Source organism: Culex quinquefasciatus, chromosome 1 (genome assembly GCF_015732765.1).
Source record: "Culex quinquefasciatus strain JHB chromosome 1, VPISU_Cqui_1.0_pri_paternal, whole genome shotgun sequence".
Taxonomy (NCBI): Eukaryota; Metazoa; Arthropoda; class Insecta; order Diptera; family Culicidae; genus Culex; species Culex quinquefasciatus.
The window spans coordinates 90,483,500-90,502,441 of record NC_051861.1 but is presented as its reverse complement, the minus strand read 5'-3'; the positions used below and the strand labels follow the sequence as shown (position 1 = coordinate 90,502,441).

At 39.8% G+C, this 18,942-nt stretch overlaps 1 protein-coding gene across 1 annotated transcript in view; it reads right to left on the bottom strand.

Annotated features, from left to right (window-relative positions):
* The window catches only part of LOC6044216 (proton channel OtopLc), a 33,049-nt gene extending 23,553 nt beyond the window's left edge, over nucleotides 1–9,496 (bottom strand). Inside the window, exon 1 of the mRNA XM_001861721.2 lies at nucleotides 8,132–9,496. Coding sequence (XP_001861756.2) covers nucleotides 8,132–8,640 — 509 coding nt within the window. The 5' untranslated portion in view covers nucleotides 8,641–9,496. The remainder of the gene's footprint in view (nucleotides 1–8,131) is intronic.
* Between the last annotated feature and the right edge of the window lie 9,446 nt (nucleotides 9,497–18,942).

Here is an 18,942-nt window from a genome sequence, read left to right as displayed (position 1 = left end):
ACAAAACACAGAAAGTCAGAAAAGCGGAAATAATAAAAAAAAAAAAACAAGTACACAGAAACGAAAAAAATGAAAAAAAAATCAGAAAATTAGAAAAGCGAACAAAAACTGAAAACTGAGCTAGGGGACCATCCATAAACTAGTAGTATAATAAATTTTAAAATTCAGTTCAGTTCAAGTCAACCACCACCTTAAAGCCACAACATGTCACCGCCACATCATTCACAGTGAAAAAAAAATAACAGTTGCTCACTTGCGGAGGCCAAAAACCTCCGCGACGCGTCGTTCGGACCAAAATTGATTATCCCGCTCTCTTGCGCTAGTAAATTAGATTGGTTTAGTTTAATTTTCGTCGTCCCATAAGCTTCAGAGAATGAAATCCAGTTATCCACCATCGACAAGTCTGCTGCTCCTTTTTGCCCATCGGCGAGGATCTGGTGGAAAGCTTCTGGGAAAAAAACAAGTTCGGAGTGATTCGCCTAGTGGTGGAGGGATTGATGATCTGGTGCAATAACAAAGCTTTTCCCGATGAGAAAAGCAACGCAATAATCATCATTTTCCCAGTGAAAATGGAAAAAGTTTTTGCGCTCTGGAACTCTTCCGGGAAAATGTTTCATCTGTCCAGTTTGTTACCAGTGCTAATTAAAACCAGATTGAGGTTGCGAGTACCGGTTTTAGGGGGTGACTTTTCCAGCTTTTTCTCCCCACCAAAAGCTGCTAAGCAAAAATTGATATTCATCTCGCTGGAAAAACTTTCAACACTCCAGAACAAGACCAGGTTGGCATCAAAAAAGACAAGTGTGTTGTCGTTGTAGCCATCAACTCATTAAAATCAGCTTGGCTGTATCGTTAAAACGATAGCGTGCTCGGAATAAATTATGTCGAGTGATTTAAATAATTTCGCCGACACTCGCTGGCGTTGCTGCCTGCTGGTTGAAGTTTGCCTCGTTGAAGGTTCGTCAAGCCAAACTGCAGCAGAGCACTTGGAATAAATCATAAGCATCGCTCTCGGCGAGCAAATCGTGCTCATCATCAGTTTTTTGGGGGAAGATTTTGGAATGAAACATGTCATATTTGGTTAAATTTGTTAAATCCGGACAAAATTTTAATTTTGTGTTAAAAATAAAATCTGCAATTTTCTTCAACCAACTAAAATAAGATCCTTTTCAAAAGTTGGTCAACATTCGCATAAAGCACCATCAACTGTACAAGGTTGTGCTGGGAAAACTCGCTATGTCACCCTCTTCCAAATTGAGGGTGGCATGGGAGAAATAAACGAGCAACGAACCATAAATTAATGTATCGACAGGATTCCTAGCTCGTGATGCTACTGCTGTTGGGAACATCGATGTTGTTGTTTAGAGTTTTTGCAATTTAACCCCAGCTCGTAAATCATTAGGAGATAATGCAATTTAAAGTTTGCACTTGCTCACTTCTGATAGTGTAAATTCATTTATTTATCAACGTAAATTGAAATTTCATATGACCACCCTTTAAGAATACCTCCAACTCTATCAAATTGAATAAAATATCTATAATTTACTCAAACCAGTCGTTAGATTAAATTGCTTCCCACCAAAAATCGTTTTTCCTTGACTTTCCCAGCATCCAACCGAAATAACAACAATTTTCGCGTTTATTATTCCACTCATGTCTTCCTTCCCCCCCAAGGGAAAGCTTTATCTTACGAGTCGTGAAAAGGGACTGCGGTGGACCAATCCGGGACTCTCCCTTCCCTCCTCCACCAAAGGCCCCAAATCAATAAAAGCTAAGTGCAAACAGTCATAATACTTGACTGTTACAGAGAGAATTGAAAAAAAAATCGGTCCGAACTTGGCCTCGATTTTTTTTTCGCGAGTTATCATTTAATAAGATCACTTGATATCAACTGAGGGGGAGGGGGGTACACTAACCCGCAACGACTACAATTGCACTACATTTTACTAGCATGTGTGATTTTGCCTTTTTGCCAACACAGAAAATGGGGTCAGTCTGCAAACCCTCGGGATTGACGCCATGCTGGCTGGGTGTTCCGACTGACGACTGGAGTGACTGAATGCATTTGATTAAAAATAAACGAAAATTGCGTGTGGCGAATTGTGGTTGACGAAAAACCAAATACAAAACATAATTGTGCTAGATTTTTGCACAGTTTGCCACGAAGAGAATTTGTGCATTCAGTTTCAGTTGGTTATTTAGTTTTTTTTTTGGTTTTGAGTTGTCACTCTACATAAGAAAGTAGTTGCGATCTGATTGGGCCATCTTGACACACATTGTTTTGTTTTACAACAGTATTTCAAATAGTCAAAAATACTCATTTTCAACATTACGCTCATTTCTCGTGTCCAGATGCAAATTGTGTAAGAGGCCATTGTTTGATAGTTCTAGGTAACGTCAACCCTCCTGAACTAGAGTTTGCCTATTGTTTTTCGCGATTCTCAAAGGGCTTCTTGAAGGGAATTAAAATATTCAACATGGCGTCCAATATGGCGGTGCAAGAAAAAAAAAAACATCATAAGAGATTTTACATTTGATCAACCTCTAAGTTAATCTCAATAGAAATCTCATAAGCTATTCCAGTAACTCTATGTTGTCTATTTTGTAAACAATGATTTTTTTCCACCATCGTAATTTTCTTTTTTTCAAATTCGACAACATTGTTGTTCAAAATCGGAAATGTTGAAGAACAACTTCATAAGCCGGGACCCGCGGTGTAATGGTAAGCGTGGTTGCCTCTCACCCAGTCGGCCTGGGTTCGATCCCAGATGGTCCCGGTGGCATTTTTCGAGACGAGATTTGTCTGATCACGCCTTCCGTCGGACGGGGAAGTAAATGTTGGCCCCGGTCTAACCTAGAGGTTAGGTCGATAGCTCAGTTCAGGTGTAGGAGTCGTCTCCCTGGGTCCTGCCTCGGTGGAATCGCTGGTAGACTTTGGACTAACAATCCAAAGGTCGTCAGTTCGAATCCCGGGGTGGATTGAAGCTAAGCTGTAAAAAGTGGTTTGCAATTGCCTCAACAATCAAGCCTTCGGACACATAGTTTCGAGTAGGAATCTCGCATCGAGAACGCCAAGGCAATGCTGTAGAGCGAATAATTTGATTTGATTTGACAAAATCATAAACTGAATAGTTTTTTACTTGAAAAACAACTTTTTTTTATTTTCAATCTTTTTTTATCTTTTTTTAATTATTAAGGCCAATTTAAAGGCCTTCGTCATACACATGGACCGTTTTAACAAGTCTTTACACAAATTTTGAACTGATGTGGTCAAAGCTGTGTTGAGATATCGTGTCACCCGTTTTTTGAAAACTGCTAACTTCAAATAACTATATCTCGGCAATGATGCAACCAAATGACTTCAAAACAATTTTTGTGAATTGATGAAAATGTATATTTTAATGCATTGAAAACAGATTTACAAAAAGTTTCTGGGTTTGCTGTTACAAATCCTTCACATTTTTGCCGATTAACATGTATGTATTACAGTATGTAAAAAAAGTATTTACACCCCTTGGGCACTATGCACATTTTGTGATTAAACATGTAAACAATTTAAAGTTTGACAAAAACATAGTTCTACGTTTTGTTCAGAAGCTCATGCCGAACATATTGCTACAAAATGCTCATGAAAAGATGATAAAAGTTATATAACAAATACTATTACAAAAATCAAAAATGATGCAAAAAAAGTTTGTACACTAAACTTTTCAGAGTTTGTACAATAAACTTTTCAGAGCCAGTAGATGTTTTTTGACATGTCGCACTATGGGAATTACAGATCACATTTTTCTACCATGAACCATGTTCCGAATTCACCGGTTCCAGGTGGCCAAAGTGTCCGAATGGCCTTGGACACTCTTTTGAGGGGTAGAAATCATCTTTTCAGAGCCAGTAGATATTTTTTGACATGTCGCATGACATATTTCTGTGACTTCTAGATTTTGTCCCCCATGGTTGTACTACGGAACCGGTTCCGGTGGTCCCAGGGCTATGTGGAGGGGTCATCATATGCCATATACGCATAGGAGTATTTGTTTTTGATAATACTTCAGTTTTTTCCACTAAAAATTTATACTGTTGAAGAAAAATATTAAGTAAACATAAAGTGACCCCACTAGCCAAAACAAAGGTACCCCAAGGGAATCTGCGATAAATCCGGAACAATCCGGAATTCTGACCCAACTCAAAGTTCATTTGAAACTAGACTAAAAACTGGACCTGCTCTGAAAGTTTCATCAAAATTGGTTGAAACCAACCGGAGATATGATTTTTTACATTTTAAAATGTTGTTTCTAAGAGAGCATGGCCTTTTGGGTGTTAACGGTGTTAACAAAGCAGTCTACTATACTGACTGAAGTTATGCGGGTATGTTCCCGGGTCAAAACCGGTCGACATTTTGCTTGTTACGGTAGTAGACTCACAGATCTTAACTCCAGGGAGTCCTAGGAGAACCCAGGACACTCCAACACATCAGCATAGTAGTCTACCATACTCACTGAAGCCATGGTCAAAAACCGCCGACATCTTGCTTGTTACGGCGGTAGACTCACCAGTCTTAACTCCAAGGAGTTGTCGGATGACTCAGACTACCCCAATAAGTTGTTACAACATTACACTGAAGCCTTCAATACTCACTGAAGCAGTCTGGGTCGGATTCGGTTTCAAAACCTTGAAGTTTCGACTTGTTTCTATGGGATGCCTCTTGCACAAACGGTTTAAACGGATAAAAACAAGAGAAATCATGTTTCAATCATGCTAAGACAAATCAGAACTCATAGTTCTTGCTGATACGCGTCGAATGAAGTCAAGATAAGCAATATCCATAATAAAATAGAGATTTTATGAATGATTTTAGAAATAGCAAAAATACAATTTTTTGTACATTTTTACCCAAAATGCTCAAACTTCAACAACTTGTAACTTTTGAACCCCGGGGTTTAGAGAGTTGGTCCAGAAGACTTTTTTTCATGTCTCGGCGAGATCTTTCGAAAAAAATTGGTCCCGTTCGTGTACATCCTTGGACCAGCTCCCATACAAATTTGCCCATTCTCCTTTATTTTGTTTAGTACTGACCAGAAATGATCCGAAATGTTATTTTGTCTATTGTAGCGTGATCACACCGGGAAAAATCAGTTTGCAAAATCGTAAACAAGCTTGCAAGCGTTCATGAAATTCGGAACAACAAAAAATAAGTGTTCAAATTCAATGGTACGTTTTTTTTAAAAAACATGCCATGCAATTTGAACACTTTGTTCGAGGTTCCGAATTTCATGAATGCTTGTTCACGATTTTGGGAACAGATTTTTCTCCGTGCAGGGAGTCCCATTGAGTTCTAAAATTAGGCTTAAAATGCTGCACAATGACTCTTCGTATGACCACAAAGGGTTTACAAGGATTTTAAATCAATTTTCATCAATTAACATCGCGGTCTTTCTTGACAGAAAATATTTTATTTGATTACTCGTTCCAAGAGGATCAATATACTGATCCATCGTATAATGTTGAGCTGTAAATTTTATTTGTGCACTATAATGAAAAAAGTAATCAGTTATTATTTTTAAGTTTGTTTTATCTGTTGTCCGTGGGCTTTGATGATGAAAGCTAGTCTTAAAGTCTTTACGCTTAGGGATGATAAGATTGGTTTTCCCAGGTCCTGTGGGTCGTCAGGACTTTGGCAGCCCTACGGCGCGTGCCTCCGGGTGGCGGATGGAGGATAAAGGGATGAGTTAACTGAGTGACAGGCTGCAAGGGATCCGGATCCTCAGCAGTCTTCAAAACAGTAAGCTATCCTATGGGCATTGCTTACAAAGATGTTCTCTTAAGAACAAAACGACCTCTTTGAAGAAAAGCGCTCACGCGGACCGGATCATCACTCGATGGAAAGTGCTTTACTCTGTAGTACTAGCGCGAGTACTCACAAGATAAGCTACGTTGCGAGATGATATTATTTTCTTTTCATTGTAAAATGCTTAGCTTTTGAAGGCCCTGGGCATGAGTAGAGATCTCAACGCCGTTAGCAATGTTGGCTTAAAAATAAAATTCATTGGATAATATCACCCTCCCCCCAGCCAACATTTTTGCCATGCGAAGCGGGCCTCTAACACTGTGTCTAGGTAACACCTAGCTAGGAGCGATCAGTGGACAAACACAAGAGGTGATCCCAGGGTCGATTAGGAGTTCATGAAGCAAATTAGTCGTCTCCCACCCCTTTTAAATTGAAAAATGAACTCTGAAACCAGCGTCTACTCACAACAACAGAAACCGAGGCCTCTTCTAGGCATTCTAGGGTCTAAATTACTGCTTGCCATACAATTTTGAAATCAATGATTAGAGTATTTGGGATAATTATTTTCAACATTACAATATTTATCTGTTTGTTATCTCCACATTACTTTCTATAACAGGTTTTAAAAAGAATACTTTCTGTTGTTACATAAGCCTTTTGCTTGTTCAACAGACAATTTAGAAATGTTAGGTGTTAAGCGGAATTAAGCTAGACCATTTAGAAATTTAGAAGTGCATTTAGGTTTAGGCACACTTATTTTAACCATGAGCTTCAGTTTTATTTTTATTATTATTTAGAGAAGATTTGTAGGGTTTATTCTCCCTAATGAGTTCGTTCCTTAGAAATTAGGAGAAAAAAGATACTGCCGCCACCTTTGTTTAATATTTGCAGGTACCCAGCCTCATCAGCGGAGCTGGTCAAAGGATGACCAGGTCAAATTCGTTACTGACCAATTCCGACATCAACTGGCGAAGGTGATCTAGGACATCTGACGGCGGTTGCGGGGTCGTCCTCTCAAAAGCTAAGTAACAAATCAGTAAAGTAATCGTATTACAGGCTGCCTATTATGGTCATGTTGAATACGATTAACTACAACACTAACCATTTAAACTTTCAGCAAACAAGACTTATGACGGACGTGACAAGACGAGGGCCTGTTGCTTTTAACCATTGTTTCGTTGTTTTCTTTGCTTCTGATAATTAATTACTTTCGTTGATTGATTGTAAACCTCAACATATAAATTCATTTTGATAACTTTGCGTTTGTTGGGATGGTTTAATAATCGGTTAGTAAAGGTCCATTTGTGCGTGGATAGTGTACTCCGTTCGCTAGGGTTCCTTGGAGTCAGTTTTGTGGGGTTTAACAGTCTCGACAGTTTAAACCTATAGCGCTGATTTTGGGAAGCTCGTGCGAACGGGGTTTTTAATGAACATTGGGGGCGGCGATTGAGCACGAAGTTTCGGTTTAGCTTATTTACATCATTACACGATTACATACTCTCACAAACACAATCTCATTTTAACCTACCCAATCATGTCCTCAATCCCCGCTCCCATGGAGTGCGAGCGATCCGCATGTGATTGACACGACCATTACCGTTCCTTTACTCCTGGCTATCCCACCTCGATCCGCAAAAAAAAAAAAAAAAAAAAAAAAAAAAAAAAGTTTGTTTTATCTGTTGTATCAAAAATAGGGACCTACATAGGGAAATGAAATGTTCTGGGAGAAATTTCAAACACCCAAAGTCATTAAAATTTAAGGTTGAAAAACTTCTTACAGCATTCTAGCAAAGAAGTTCTACCGTTCTAGCAGGATTCTGACAGAATCAGCTCTGCTAGAATATTTCGTGACTGGGTGAGAGTGACATTTCGCCTCTCCATATAGGCTCTCTAATCAAAAAGAAAGTGTCCTAATTCACATTTTCACAATGCGTTTTTGTTTGTTGATCGATTCATTTGTGAAAGTTCAAAAGTTCGTTTATTCATTTGGTTTCATCACGTCATCAAATCCGTTTTGATAAATTGTCAATTTAGATATTTTTGTTGATATCCTCTGCACCTTTGTTGATTTAATAACAGTCAGAGTCATTCCAGTAATACTTTCAATTATCAAAAATCTCACCACCCACAACGCGTTTTCACTGCCAAACCTATTCCAGCTATCCATCTATAAAACATGTCCCCCTACTTTGAAAGGGGGGCATCCCCATCGCCAGTCTCTAAAATCGTCACATTTTGATTGCAATTGTCCCAATTGCTCCAACTCACTTCTATTTCACGGTGGTCCACAATGACCCCTCTCCCCTCCCCCTCAATCCCCTTTCCAAAACGGATGCTCCCACTAACCTGTCGTCAATATCCAAGCTGGGCAGCGGCGGCAACGGCAGCACCATCGGCGTGTGGTCCGCCAGGTCCGGCATGGGTGGCGGGACCGGCTCCAGGTCGTCCATGTCCTCGATGTCTTCATCATAGTCCACCGCAGGTTGAACTCCGGTTGTGACAGGTTCTTCCTTCTCTAGCGGGAGGACTTCGTCCTCTTCCAGATCTTCGGGGATTATTTCACTCGCCCCGCAGATCGACCCCGCTGGCCCTCCGGACAGGATCGTAATGTCCGGAATGCTCGCCGTACTGCTGGCGGTAATCGGCGCCAGGGTGACACTGCCGGGCGTAGTGACACTCCCCGTGTCCGTCTGCTGCTGCTGATAGGGAGGGGCCGGAAGGGCTCCACCGGAAGCCTGCGTGACCACGTCCTCGATGTCCGAGTCGATGCCCTGGGCAAAGTCCATGTAGAACGAGTCCCGCGAATCGCTGGACCCGCGGCGCAGCTTCAGCGACAAATCCGGCGAGCTGTCCATGGTGACTTGCTGACTCGATACGTTCCGTCACACTCAGTCAATGGACGACCTTTTTCTTCTTGTTCTTGAGAATGGTGGGGTGGGAAGTGAAAGCACTTTCACTACGCACGCTGGAGAGTGAGCGTACGGTTGCTCCGGGTCCTGGGAGTGTGTAAGACGTGTAAAAAAACCCCGTGGGGGACCCAAACAACACAATACAGCGACGCCAGCGGACACACAGACTCTGCGTAGCTATGGTGAGAGATCTTCGTCCTTTTCTGCGGTTGTGTGAGTTGTGTCACACACTCTTCCGGGGTTGTGTTATCACGGTGAACCTCCCAAAAACACTACCACACTCAAACACGCCGAATTCGCAAAATGCCGATAGAGGCCGTTGTCACATCTTTACGCCTGAAGGTATGCAACCGTGCGCGCTACTACAAACTGCCTATACCTTCCCGGAAGGCCCCACAATTTGCCAATTTTTCACCTATTCTTTCACACAGGTTATCTTCTCCCTTTGAGCCTTCCAGAGGAAAATTCCCAATTTCCGGGAAGTCCTCGTCACCGTCCAGAGCCCAGCTCCCAGTTCAGGACATCCAGACTTTACATGGAAACTCAATTATAACATCCTTTACCACCACTGCGCGTCAATTGCATTTTCTACCACCACCTTCTCCACTCAACTCACTTCCAGGAAGCTGGCTTTCAACCCCCAAACCCCAAACTCCAACTCTCCCCAACTGGATCACGGAGCAAAATCCTAAAATTATGGCACTTTCGGAAAAAACAACTTCCGAACTAGAACCGACGACGTCCACGACAATACTGAAGAAGCAGGTCTGGAATTGTGGGACTCTTTCTCCTGGACATGTTGTGAGTCAACTTGTGACCTGTTTTTGCGCGCGCTCTCTCTCACACACACACAAGCCACTTTTCATTCACATTACTCACTGAAGTGCCTCTCCCCTTGGTTTTTGGCGGGGTAGAGCACTTTTCCAGATGGGAATTTCACAAGGAAAACCTTTTCGGGTTTGTCTTTTGGCTGGTGAAAACGTCTGCTTGTGTGAGTTTTGTTTTGCGTGCAAATTTCGCGCGACAATTCGCGCTCTCCCTCTTTCTCATTTCTCTCTTCTTTTGTGGGGAAGCGGAGAGAGTTCTGTGGAGAAAGCATGGTGGAAACGTTTGTCCAAAGGCGCGATTTGGGAGAAATGTGAGTTATGGATATTTATTTGGGTTGGTTGGATTATGAGAACGAGGGGGAGCATGGTCGGTGATCTCGTGTGACAATGATGGCTAGAGGTGGTAAGGTCTCGTTTGGTTTGATTTTTTCGGGTTGCTCAAGCAAACGTCATGAAACGAAAATTAAAAAATGTGCAATTACATTAAAATATCAATATATTTATTTATATTTTTTAAAGAATTTCAATCAATTTATGTTTGACATTCGATTCTACTCTTTTTTTAACTTCCTGCTTAAATTTGTAAATTCTTTTATTATCAATTCAATAAATGAGGGAACCTTTGATTCCTTTGACTAAATTGAAACAATTCTAAAAAATTGCAAGCCAAAAACGGTTGGAATGCTAATGACATTTGAAGTTCAAAATAGTAGTTTATGCAACAAGTTGCAAAAAGAAGTTTTTTTTTGGATTAATACGAAGAGTGCTGAAAAAATCAAATTTTTGCAACAAGTTGCTTACAACGTTTTTTTGCACTTCCGAAAAACACTTTTTGAATGGAATTTTATGTCAAACATCCATGTGTTGAGAAAATTCACCGTTCAAAACAAAAAAAATGAAAAATGTTGCCTTTAGACACCAGTGCTGAAAAGTTCAACTTTTCAGCACCCATTGCAGCGCCAAATCTACTCGAGATTTACGCCATTTTTGCAAAAATGGTCCAAAAAAGCACTTTTTTGGTGATAACTCAAAATGTTAGCATTTTAGCGGCCAACTATGTTCTGAAGAGTTGTTGATGACATAAAATTACACATGCGGAAGACAGCAAAATGTGTTGAGCCTTCACTGCATGTCTGAATTTCATGAAAATATAGGGATTTACCTTTTTTTGAAGTTTACCAAAGGTTATTTCAATAAAATAAAGTGGATGTGATCCAATTTTTGCCCAGGGTGAAATCTAGTATTTTGTTTGCAGATTTTATCTAGAACCAGTTTTCGTTTACCATAAAAACTTATCTTATCGCAGCGGAATGTGCTAGAAAATATGTTTGGATCGTTCCTGATTATTTTAAAGGTAATTTAATCATTTTATTTTATTTCATTCATCAGGGTGTTTGGCAAAAACATCAGTTCAAAAATTAACCTAAACTCACGAAGTTGAGGTATGGGACACCTAGTTCAAAAGTGGTAAGATTTTATTGGTAGATAGAAGAACAAATTGAGCATAGAAGGGAAAAGTTGTTACACAATATCTATAAATGTGCATTAATATTTTTATTTAGGAGGTACTCGAAGTTTTCTATTGAGTTAATTCGGGAGCGAATGACCTATTAGGTCATAGTTCCCCTAATAAAATCAACAACAACATGGAGCTAACTGTATCTGTTTCTCCTTATCTTGGGTGAAAAGAGACACTAAATTCTATCAGGAATGTTGATTAAGTCATTTTTTATACGAGTGAAAACAGATTTCGTATTTAGTTAGAATAGACAGAGAACCTCAAAATAAGTAGGATATCTGAAAAAAAAACTCTTTGGGAGGACCATATTAGTTTAGCTTTGTGCCATAATTTTATATGATTTCTTGATTTTTGTCGTGGGCGAAAATTGGATTTAGGGGGGCGAAAATAGGCACTGCAGAGCACTTTTAAAAAACGTAAAATTTCAACAAAAATGAACTTGTAAGTGATAAAAACCTTGTGGAAACTTAAAATCAAATAGATTATCAACGTTTTACAAAAAGTAGAACCGAACACCATAAATTGTCATTAAATTCTTGTATAATTTCTAAGATTCCCACTATAAACATGTTTTATTTAAGGCATCAATTTACCCTTCAATTTACCGACTATTACCACGTTTTCAAAGAGATTCCGCTTAAAAACCGTCAAATTAAAATTGAGACATCTAAAAATAGACGCCGAAAGACACGTAGATTTTTTCAGGAATTGTAGTTGGAAGTAGCATCTTGAAAATAGACTCAAAATCATTTTAAAATGGTTATAACTCCTCAAAGATGTGTAATTTTATGTCATAAACGACGCTTCAGAACATAGTAGGCCGCTAAAATGCTAACATTTCGAGTAAAGGGGTTACAAACATATAAATCGGCATAAATTTCAGAGGTTGGTTTGAGCACAACACAAAAAATATCTCAACACTGCTTTGATCAAATCGGCTCAAAATTGTGGTGAAGACTCGTTAAACTGGTTTCGTGTGCATGGCGTAGGCCGATTTTCAAAAAGTTTACGCTTAAAAAAGATTAAAAATATTTTTTTGTTTTTCATATCAAAAATCGTTAATTTATGATTTTTGTATTTTTTTAAAAAAGCAAGTTTTCAAAATCGGGCTTCGTCCTGCACACGGGATAGTTCTTGAGAGTCTCTCTCTCAAAATTTCAGCCAATTTTGTCCATCTCATCTCGAGATTTCGTGGCACCCGTAAATCAACTAGGTGTTTAGAGAATAACGCTCACAAAGTTTGACACTACGCTTTACGCATGGCAAAACTTTGAGCTTTAATTGTCTCTTACTCAGTTTAATCATGAAATATCTTCATAAAACTTTCAGGATTGATACAAAATCATCTTTTAAGTGCATGTTTTATGAAATTTTGTGATTTTTTACATGTTTGTAACCCTTTAACCAAAAAAGTGTTTTTGAGACCATTTTTGCAAAAAAGGCTCGAGTAGATTTAGAGCTACAAATTTGGCGCCTTCGACAAACTTTCATGAAATTTTCTCCCCTACAACTTTGTCGGTGATACCAAAGCCCTACAACGTCTTCCAACAAAGTCATTTTTTGGTTGACACCCTTGAAGATTGTCACCCTGTATGTCAATAACTACAAAAGATAGTACTTATCAAGTACAACAACTCTTCCCAAGACACCATTTGGCTAGGACGTAAAAAAAAAGAATTATCAATTTAATCTACTTTTTGCATTCCGAACACTATGCAATGTCGCTTATAGGCTGGACATTATTTTGCTTATGAAATTTACAATATTATTAATAAGACTCATTGCCAAAATTTCCACGTGCAAACCATTTTTGTATTTAGTTGAGAGAGTTATGCGCGATAAAAATAAGATCTCCCCTTTATTAAAGTTAATCTTAAATGTTCCGGAAAACTTTTTTTTTTAATTTCTACACTAGAGTTTTCAAAAATAGAAAAAAAATGGTTCAGTTAAAAAATCTTTAACGTCATAGAAAATCAAAAAAAAAGTTTTATGTTAAGGTGAAAAGGGGTACTTAGTTTTTAGATGACTTCTGGTCGACTGAAATCAAATTCTGATCTTTTCAGATTGCTTTTTGCTATCATTTTATTTATCGTTTGTTTAAATAACGGAATTTTCTCTAAAACTCCCTGAAACGAGTCGCGATGACAACATGCGTGCTTTTTTCTTAGAGATGTAAACAAATTATGGTTCCACCAAAAAAGGGCATAATATTGAAGAAATTATAACTTCAACAAATAAAATTCAAGCTTCAAGTTTTTTAATCTAATCTAGCTAATTGTCTGTCGTATCACCGTATTAAAATGCATGCAGGTTACTTTTTTACATTTTTTTCCGTAACAAGTAATCATTTGAAATTTAAAATTATCTGCATACATCACCCCAACCATCAACCAGCATACATCGCAATTTTCCCGCGAGAGCAGTCTCGCTCAGTCAGAGCTCGTAAAGAAAACATCCAGCCAAACATGTTCTTTTCATCAGCCGAAGTGTGTGCCACACTTCTCCTCCGACAAGGCTGGAAGCGCGGCGCAATAAAAGACGAACCGAACAAGCCACGAGAGACTTTTTCCCCGACATCGACATGCACTTCGATAAAAGGCGCCATAAAGCATCGCATCGGTCCAAAAATAATTCCTGGGGGTCGATACTTCTATTACGGTACCAACATTCACTATAGAACGAAATGGGTGCAATAGGTCGAAAACAGGAACAACCTCGCATTCTTCTCAAGAACCGCCAATTCTCTCTCTCGTTTTCTCTTCGGCGACAAAGAAGAGAATACTCACATAGACTGAAACACATTTCGCGCGATGGAAATGTAGTGTGTTTACATTTTTGTTTACGCTTTTCCGCGATGCAACCATTTTTCCACTGTCGGATGCTGCTTCTCATCTCTTTTCGTTTCGTCTCATCTTTTCCAAGTGGAGTTGGATAGAATGCAGGGAGGGAATGTTTTGCTTTTTGCCACTGACTGACTTGACTATCCCGTGAGTAGTCTGTTTCTTGCCAGTTCATTGTGCCAAATGAGGTTGGGTGGTTCTTCAAAATTATGTATTTACTTAGTAAAGTTATGTTTAAAAGTTTTTCTAATAAAATTGTAAGGAATAAGCTTCCAAAGTATTAGATTTAAAAAAAATTAAAAAAGCTTTACAAAAATGAATTTGTAGGTTTTAAGCTTTTAAAGATCAACCCTGATTGACTGACTCAGAATCGCCAAAGACAGAGGGACGACCTGTTTATCGTATCATGTCGTCTTCATCGGCTCCTATCGGTTTCACTCTTGGTCACGCGCCACTTCAGCTTCCTCCTCATACTTCCCGTCTTACAAGTCCCCTCACAAAACGGCGCCCTGACAATGAACTGGAAGAAAAGCCAAATCAGCCTCACCCCAACTCCAAATTGATCCCTTCGCTGCAGTAAAAAAAAACTTCTAAGGACCTCTCGAGCAACCCCGTTCGGACGACGACGGCTCTTGAGTCATCACGGCCTGTTTTCTTCGCAAGTGGAATTAACCTTTCTCCATCCGACACGATCTCGACTCTCTCTCTCTCTAGTTCAGCCTTGTCTGGTTCAGTAACAGGACCAAGAATTTGCAGAATTTTCTGCAGACGAAGGGCAGTCAGGTACACAGTTCTCTTTCGGTTGAAACAGGCGGAAAAAAGCATTCATCTCACGGATGGACTGCAATTTCGGTACGACCGGATGCGCCTTGCCTGTGGTGTGTCCTCCTGGGTGAATGTGGTGGATACGGTCTACATCGACGCGCTGACTCACACGGACTGAGATTGGGGTGGGGGGTGTTGTCTCTGCTTTGTGTTGATGAGTCAAGTTCAGGGTTGAACAGGGAAGGACGTTGGTTGAGTCATCTAGAATCATTAGCTTAGAAGTTCAAAGTGACGAATTGATAAATTCAAAACTTGAAGTGTCCAAGACTTGAAGTGTCCAAGGCTTGAAGTCTCCAAGACTTGAAGCCTCCAAGACTTGAAGTCTCCAAGACTTGAAGTCTCCAAGACATGAAGTCTCCAAGACTTGAAGTCTCCAAGGCTTAAAGTCTCCAATGCTTGAAGTCTCCAAGACTTGAAGTCTCCAAGACTTGAAGTCTTCAAGACTTCAATCCAAGACTTGAAGTCTCCAAGACTTGAAGTCTCCAAGACTTGAAGTTTCCAAGACTTGAAGTCTTCAAGACTTCAATCCAAGACTTGAAGTCTCCAAGACTTGAAGTCTCCAAGACTTGAAGCCTCCAAGACTTGAAGTCTCCAAGACTTGAAGTCTCCAAGACATGAAGTCTCCAAGACTTGAAGTCTCCAAGGCTTAAAGTCTCCAATGCTTGAAGTCTCCAAGACTTGAAGTCTCCAAGACTTGAAGTCTTCAAGACTTCAATCCAAGACTTGAAGTCTCCAAGACTTGAAGTCTCCAAGACTTGAAGTTTCCAAGACTTGAAGTCTTCAAGACTTCAATCCAAGACTTGAAGTCTCCAAGACTCGAAGTCTCCAAGACTTGAAGTCTTCAAGACTTCAATCCAAGACTTGAAGCCTCCAAGACTTGAAGTCTCCAAAACTTGAAGTCTCCAAGACTTGAAGTCTCCAAGACTTGTAGTCTGCAAGACTTGAAGTCTCCAAGACTTCTAGTCTCCAAGACTCCTTCTTCAAATCTTCAACCCTGTCACAAAACTGACAATCTACCCCTCCCCTCGAACTGTAAAAATTTCCCTTATCCAGTACCAGAAACTGCCATCATCCTACCCTTACTAACTCCCCAACTAACAATGTCGCCGTTCTGTTTTTGTTATGACGCCTCGACGCACCTGAACGAGCCACTCTCTTGAACCCGTGTGCGGCGGCGGCGGCTGAACTCCGCACACACATAAACAACGGTGATCAAAACAAAAGCCCAACTCCCGTAGAGATAACGAACGGAGAGGGTGGAAAATTTGTACATGCTGTTTTTCCTCCTGAAGCCGTGCGAGATGATGATGCGCTATGCACGGTGTAATAAAGCAGGAGTGTAAATAAAGTGCAGACGTAACCCACTTTTTGCGTGAATAATTTATTTCTGGGAAAACATGGCTGTCTCTGTTTTCCTTGTTATTGCATAAATTTTATCATAATAATCGTGATTTTTTACAAGACTTATTGATTTTATAAAAAAATTAAACTTGTTTCAGTCGACTCTCTGGCTGTCGACGTTCTTGATACCAATAATTCTCCATCTATCGATGAATTCTTCAGTCCCTTCATTCTGCATACTTCAATTATCTTCATTCCTCGATATTTTCCCTTGCTTGAAGGATCTCTTCCTCGACGGTCCCTTGGATTCTGTTTGCTTTAAAAATCTCTTCCGGTTGTCAATAATTTCACTTTCTCATGGCTTGCATAGACCCTTCTTGGCGAAACGAAGCCTTGAAGGGTGTTTGACATTAGTTTGTTTTTGTTTGATGGACTTGATGGTATCAAGAAAAAAAATATTTTCAATCGAGTCTTCATTTTGCATCGTTCTGTAAACTGATGATTTTCTTCCTCGACGGTCCCTTGGATATTGACAACCAGAGAGTCGACTGTATTAAGTAATTGGACACAATAACCATCATTCATTATCCTTTTTTGTCTGACTAGGCTTGCTGTATAAAATTAACTGTAATATAATATTTATGTAAATCATGAGAACAACATGTTATTTTTCAATAAAATTATTAACTCTCAACAATCCAACCCGCCTTAAAACGGCCATTGATCTAACATCCGTCAATAGTCTAATTCCAGTGTTTGTTTTTGGAAGGGTCCTATAAGCTATTCATATTTTTATAGGCTCTTAAAAAAACTATTGATTTGAACTACAAATTTTTGATTTATAAAAAGCATAGCAAAGAAGATTTTTTTTTTAAATCAGAGAAATAGATGATATGACTTGTATTATGTGACTTTGTCAATGTTTTGAATAATGTCATGCTTTCAGAAGTCAGTATTCTTTTGCATTATTTTATGTCTAAATTAAATTCTGCGACCGAAAACATCGTTCCACCTTGAGCATGAGCATGAGCATGAGCATGGTTGACTGAGCTGCTACTCCGTTATTGACAGATCAGCTGAAGTTAAACAATGAATCAAAAATGATCAGTGGGAGCCAACCATCCGTTCACTGTTTAACCTCTGAAGATCTTTACTTTATTAGTCAATACCGGCGCCCTCCCAAGAAGCCTGCAGTTCAACGAAAAGGAGGAATGTTAGTCCGATAGTTGAAGTTGCAGACTCATCAAGCACACAGTTTTTCGCTGTATACTTGTTGATACCGCTTGAGACCGTTGAATCCACAGCATCTCCTTCAAGCATCACGTGATTAATATTTTTTTGGGTTAGTAGGATAAGGTATTGGCTTTTCGATGCCTCCCGAGCTACGACGCTATGGGGAGGACTTTCATAACAGACCCGTTGGCGAGCCTTCCGAGCAACGATGCTATGGGAAGGTCTTTCTGGTTAACACACAAAATCACTCACACACAGTTATTTTGTTCCACTATTAACTCAACGATCCAAATTGTCAGTGCGTCTTTCGATCATTACATAGAAATGGCTTTTTAACCGCAAAAACTAAAACCTTATTTGAAAAATTTAAACACAATCCACCCGACGCCGTGCCTTCCGATCAACGATGATACAGGAAGGGCTTTGAAAATCACAAAAGAAATCACTTTTCACTCGGAATATTTTTTACGACCACGCGCTCCTTTTGTCAATTATGCACTCTGCGACCGAAAACGCGGACGACATAAAGCTTTTCACTGTTATCGATGAGACCAGAGACTGCCAGTTTCTTCAAGAGCAGCTCAACCGGTTTGCCAACTGGTGCTCCGATAACAGAATGGTTCTTAATGCAACTAAGTGTTCAGTAATCACTTTCACCCGCAAGCGCAACAAAATTTCCTTTGACTATACACTTTCAAACACCACCATACCTCGGACTTCCTGTGTGAAAGATTTAGGCGTGATGCTGGATAGCAAAATGACGTTTACTGACCATATTACGTATATGGTTTCCAAAGCATCCAAAACCTTAGGTTTCGTCTTTAGGATAGCTAAGCATTTTCGAGATTTAGGCTGTCTCAAAGCTCTTTACTGCTCGCTGGTTCGTTCTACGCTCGAGTACTGTTCCACGGTTTGGGCTCCCTTCTACCAGAACGCCATTCAACGCGTGGAGTCGGTGCAGCGAAAGTTCGTCAAATATGCCCAACGTCACATCACCTGGCCTGATCCTTTAAATCCTCCAAGCTATGCTGAGCGTTGCAAAATGCTAAATCTTGATCTTCTCTCGGTAAGACGAGATGTTGCAAAGGCAGTGTTTGTAGCTGACCTCCTGCAGTCGTCCATTGATTGTCCCGCTGTTTTGCAGCTGATCAATATTAACACCCGCCGGCGTGTACTTCGCAACCACTCCTTTTTGACGGTTCGCCGAGCTCTGACTAATTACGGACATAACGAACCAGTTTCTAGTATGTGTCGTATTTTTAACTTGTGCTTTGACCATTTCGACTTTGACCTATCCCGCGACACAATCAAAATCCGTTTCCTTAATTTCCTCAAGTCCCTTCCCTGACGATACACACGTAGATTTTAGAACACTGTGATATTTTTGTTAATTTATTGAGTTAGTTTTAAAAGTGAACCTGTCTTGTATCATTTGAGTTTTGTGTACTTGTTGATGCGAAAAGACGAGGTGGTTTTGTGCCTTTTTGAGAGAGTGTCTTGGATATGCTAGACACATCTCAAGGGGGCTTTTGTCCACCTCCTAATAAAGAAAATGAAATGAAATGAAATGAAATGAAATGAAAACATCGTTCCATCTTTTATAAAAAGACTGCCTTCGCGGAATTTTCGGCGAATTTTTTTTACACGCAAAAAAAAAGTTGGA